Genomic DNA, 5261 nt, shown 5'->3' on the forward strand with positions numbered 1-5261 from the left:
TTTGAGGAGTACGATTCTGGAAATTTATTAGTATTTTTTTCTCCATTAAGGAAGCTACATGCAAAAGATACAACATACAGAATATCTTTAAATAACACAACTCCCAGACAGGAACAAGGTAATTTTGGAGAAGGGTTAGGGTTGGGGGAGAGGCATTCTGCCTTCGCTTGGCTATATTCTAGGTTTATCTTTTTTTTTATTGTTCCTCTGGATGGAATTACTGGGATGTTAGTGAATGGGAGGGGGGGCTCTGGGAGGGATGGGAGGAAAGCAAAAAGCAGTACGAATACAAGACTTCAAGCAGATTCTCAGAGCAACTGGGAGGGCTAGACACAAGGAGGCTGGGGAGGCACGGGGAGCTACGACAAACACAGGAACACTAGCGGAACTTTCTCCAAATTATTCTCTATTATCCTAAGGAGGAGACACAGCAAGAAGAGAAGCGATCCTGACTTGTTCTGCCAGATTACAGACCCTTTCTGGTTGAGCTTTTTCCTTTCTTTTTCCCTACCATCGGTGGATTCAGTCTTAAGTTTGCACGGAGAACAGAATGCTAAGGGCGAGTGCGTGGGAGAGTGAGGGGTTGACACACACACCAACCACACTCCCACCCCCATCTACCAAGGGCGCACCCCACATCACACACCCTGGCACCCCATTGCTCATGCTCTAGGTAGAGGCATCCTCACAGCACAAGCCATAGGTCCCTTGGACGATAGTCTTTGCCTTTTTTTTTTTTTTCAGACGCGTTGCATTTATACTCAGAGAGGGAGGGAAAATATCACCAGGCACAAAGGGAGGGGGGCGGGGAAAAGGAGGGAAGGGGAGGGGAAAGCCCCCCCACGTTCAGGTGAAATTAAAATTGGAGGTCAGTTCCCGGATCCGATTCTCTCGGTTCATTTTCTTGAGTTTCATTCTGCGATTTTGAAACCAGATTTTGACTTGTCTGTCTGTAAGGTTAATGGTCTTGCTAATCTCCAGGCGGCGCTCTCGCGTCAAATACATATTGAACAGAAATTCTTTCTCCAATTCCAGCGTCTGGTGTTTAGTATAGGGACACCTCTTCTTCCTTCCGCTCTTTGCTGTCAGCCAATTTCCTGTGGTGTTTTCTGCCTTTATCTCCTCTGTTAAAAATAACATTATTTGCATAAGTATTTCTTCAAGAGGGAACCCCGGGGCAGCCTGCAGGCTGCAGCCCTGGCCAGCCTGCTGTGGGGTGGCTAAGCCAGCCCTTGCCCAGCTGCGGGCCTATCTGGCCACTGGGGGTCCTCTTGACTTGGGGGGGGGCTCTTAAGGATTTCTCTGGGGTCTAGACTAACCAGGGAAAAGGGGTGATGGAGGCCATTCTCTCCAAAGCATTTATTAAATGTAAATGACTCCAGGAGACCCTAATTTCTCTAAATGTTCTTGCTCTTTCTCTTCCTTTCCCCCAGCTGCTAATCCTACTGGCTGCCCCACATCTCAAGAAACCCTCCTTCAGTACTGTTCCATTCCAGCTCTTTGGGGGGGGGGATGTAACCAAGGCTGAAAAGCACTTTCCAGGCCCCAGACCTGAGTGCAGACTCCCCCCCCCCCAGCAATCCCCAGGGAGCTCTGACTACTTGGTGAAGGATTCTGTCCTGGCCTTGGCACTGCCAGCGACCATCCAGCTGTGCCTGCAGCGAGCCCCCAGGTGCTGCCCCCACCAGAGGTGCCCCAGGGTGACTGTGCCTCTTCAGCTTGCCCACTGCCCTTTTTCTAGTCATCTCCACAGACAACTCTCCCAGGGGCAAGTCCCCGAGGCAGGGCAGCCAGCGCCCCAGGCAGAGGTCAGGGGCAACAGCTCTGGGGGCAGACTGAGGAGTCCTCAGACAACTTTCCTCCAGAGGAAGGAGGTCAAGGGAGATGGCGCCGGAGGGGATGCCACCTCCTAGGAGCCTCCTGCCTAGTCTGTGCTGATGGGATGCCACCAGCACACCCACACGGATGTTACCTGCAGAGATTCTCACACCAATATGAAAAAAGATCCCTCTGCACGTGTCTGCGGGGGAGGGGGGAGCTAGTGTGAGAGAATTACCTGCGTTTCCTCTCCCCTGGCACACACCCTCACTGTGATGGACCAACTTTGTTCCTGTAGCAGCAGGGAAAGGGGGACCTGGGGTCATCTGATTTAGGGAGACTCAAGCAGAATTCCCAGTGAATGGTTCTACCCAATAGCTCTGTGCGCTCTCTCAGTACCAAATGAAGGTGGCTGGCAGGTTTTTGGGGTCTTACTGGACTGGGGGTTGGGCAGGCACATTAACCAAATGAATGCCAGAAAAAGAAGGGGGAGGGTCCTGCAAGCCTCAGGAGGTTGCACTTTGCCAAATCTGAATGTTCTGTTCTCAATAATTCTCTCGGTTCTGTACCTGCAGGTTATTGCCACATTGCCTTACTGTTTCCATCTCTACTTCTGTCCTCTGTGTTTTCTTTGTTAGTTTTGCGGGGAATTTTTTTGTGGGGGGGGCAGGGGAGGGAGAGAAATTACAACTGGGTAAGTTTCGTCAATCCTGTCTTTGACTGAGATGCCAAGATGGGATGGGGGTGGGTACAAGGAGAACACAGGGGATGGGTGGGCTTCTCGGGCTTGGTTGGGGAGGGAGGGCTTAGACTGTTGGGGGAACAGCAGGAGAAAAAGGGAAGCCTCCAAGATGGGTATAGTTCCAGTTAGGAGGTACACTTAGTCACCTTGATTTCGATGTTGGCAGGAGAAGCATGCAGCATTTTATACCTTACATGTATACCCCAACTAAGCTCAGGGTCTGTGGAGATGGGTAACATTACCCCCCCACACTGCACATGTGCCACGGATCAGGAAGGCTTCTTGCAGGGGGGCACCCCTCCAAGCCTCCCCACAGCCTTCACTCACGCACCCACCCTCAGCTAGCTTCTCAGCCAGATCTCTGCAGGCCACCTGGGCACAGCAGCCCCCATAAGGGTAAGGCTCTGCCCTGGTGGATGCCTGTGTAAACAGCGTGCCTGCGTGAATGCCAGGAACTAGCTGAGCGAGGGCAGCGTGTAGGTCGCTGCAGGTGAACGTGTAGGTAGCCTTCCCCATAGAAAGCTCCACTGGGGCCAGTCCGCCCCAGCTAGCTCCACCATCCACGTCTCTACCCGCAACCCGGCCCTGGGGAAGGGTGTGGAGCCTGCAGCGGGCCTCCTTGGGCCTTTCCAGAGGCGTTTTGCATCAACTTTTCCGGAAGAAGTCCTTTCGCTGAGCTTCCCGCCCGCGCTCCGCCCCCGCCCCTTCTCTCTCCAGGTGTCAGAGAAAAGGTCTTTAAGCGCACCCCCCATGCCCCACCCCAGCCAGGATCTTCCAGCAAGACCTGTATCTTGAACCCTGAGCTTGAACTCTGGCCAGTCTTTTTCTCTCCAACCAAAACCACAATGAACTCCAAGCACAGCCACACTCCCTTTCAGGAGAGCACCGCTTGCCACGCACACAGAAATGTTTCCCAACACTCACTTGGAGGCAGCTTTCGGAAACCAACGCGGGTGGGGGTGGGAGGAAAAGTGCTTTTTAACTAGGGGGGGGTAAACGCACAGCGGAGGCGAAAACACAACAAATGCCCTGTTCCAACGCCATCTCCTAGCCAGGCATCTGGAGGTGGGAGGGATGTGGCCAGCAGCCCTTCACCTCCACCTCTTCCGGCCCCAGCCCAAGGCCCAAGGCCCCCCGGGCCGAGCCAAAAACCGCAGGAGCCCAAACCGCGCGCGCACACACCAAACCCACAAACAACAAATCGCGTTTCGCAGGAAACAATTTTTCAGCTGGGAACACGCAAGAAAAAGAACCCTCTCATCTCTCCTAAGCCTTCCCTAATGCGTGGCTCCAGATCGCCATTTTAAGACATTTTTTTTCCCTTTCTTTCTTTTGGAAAGCCTCTGACCTGAGCCGAGGGCAGGGATTTGGGGCGGGGGGCACACATCAACTCCCCCCAGTCACGTCCTGGGGGGAAAACAGCCTTGAGAAAGCGAATGCAAACCAACGCGCGCACCCAGGAGCCCTCATCATCCAGGGCCAGCACCCCGGCGCCCTGCAGGTTTAACCCGCGCGGTGCGCACCGCCCCCCACCTCGGCACCCCAGACCCCAGAGGATGATCCGCACCTCCATGCCGCAGCTCAATGACGTGCCACCAGCCTGGCGCGTCGATGCAGCCAGGGGAGCCGCATGCAAGCAGGGGGGACGCATTCCAGAGACCAACCGCCCCCAGGGCCTTCTTGAGGGGTGTGTGTATGTGTGTGTGTGTGAGGGGTGGGGAGCCAACCTTGCACCCCTGGCTCTCCGTCCCCTCCCCCTACCTGGGGCCACAAGCCCCAGTGCCCCAGCACCCTGGCCGGGCCCCCGCGGCCCAGGCGGCCTTACCTTTCCCTTCGTTATCCGAGGTGTCGGGGCTGGAGTCGGCGGTCTTGGCCCGCTCCTTCTCACTCTCCGAGGGGCTGCCCTTAAGGCCCGCTAGACTGTGCTCCGTCTTGATCTCGCTGGGGCTGGGGGTCTGGCTGTCGGACTTGGGGGTCTCAGGGAAACTCACTTTGGCCCCGAGCTGAGGCGACTCCAGATGTTCGGCGCGCGCGTTGAGGCCGGGCCGCTGCTGCTCGAAGGGGGCTTCGAAGTCGCCGGCCGCGGCGCAGTGGGGCGTCTTGTCCAGCGCCGAGTAGCTGGGGCTGGCGCGGTAGTAGCTGGGCACGGGCACCTCGTGCTCCCCGAGGCAGGACTCCGGCAGGGGATGGGAGTAAAGGGTTGCCTCAGGGCCACTTTTCGCTCGCTTCTCGGCGCTGTACATGCAGCAGACATTCTCTTCCTTGACACTAGGTGGGTAGGAGCAGGAGGACAGCGGCCTGCCAACAGGTTGCTCCAGGCGGTAGGCGGCTTTGGGGTCGCCCCAGGAGTCCAGCTGCGAGAGGTAGGACGGGTAGGTGTTGAGGGCCAGGTTGGGGCTGCCGCCCTCGTCCCTCTTGGAGAGAGAGGGCGCGAGCCCGCAGCCCCTCATCACCCCGCAGTTGAAGTCACTCCCAGCTTGCATATACATGCCTGCACTCCGGCTATAGCGCTCTCCTCCGCCGGGCGCAGCCAAGGGCTCCGCGTACGAGTTCGGAGTTACATTGCGAGGGCATGTCATTTTCAGAGAGAGGGGTTTTTAAGGAGCAATACTACAGCGGAGGAGCTGACATCTTTTTTTTTTCCCTCCCCCATCCGGGAGGGGGGGTGGCGGCCGGAGGGGCGGGAGGAAAAGAGAAGGGG

At 56.4% G+C, this 5261-nt stretch overlaps 1 protein-coding gene across 1 annotated transcript; it reads right to left on the reverse strand.

Annotated features, from left to right (window-relative positions):
• HOXC10 (homeobox C10) lies at positions 1–5261 on the reverse strand. Its single transcript, XM_004583157.2, has 2 exons — positions 4386–5261; positions 1–1124 (listed from the first exon to the last, which is right to left on the reverse strand). The coding sequence occupies exons 1-2, from the start codon at positions 5137–5139 to the stop codon at positions 847–849; spliced, it is 1032 nt and encodes a 343-aa protein (XP_004583214.2). The 5' UTR covers positions 5140–5261; the 3' UTR covers positions 1–846.

This window comes from Ochotona princeps, chromosome 15 (genome assembly GCF_030435755.1).
Source record: "Ochotona princeps isolate mOchPri1 chromosome 15, mOchPri1.hap1, whole genome shotgun sequence".
Taxonomy (NCBI): domain Eukaryota; kingdom Metazoa; phylum Chordata; class Mammalia; order Lagomorpha; family Ochotonidae; genus Ochotona; species Ochotona princeps.

Bases quoted from the DNA above. Each gene is read 5' to 3' on its own strand.
- HOXC10 (XM_004583157.2), bottom strand. From the start codon at position 5,139: ATGACATGCCCTCGCAATGTAACTCCGAACTCGTACGCGGAGCCCTTG. The intron at 1,125-4,385 runs GTAAGGCCGCCT...TATTTTTAACAG, and splicing joins CTCGGATAACGAAGGGAAAG to AGGAGATAAAGGCAGAAAAC.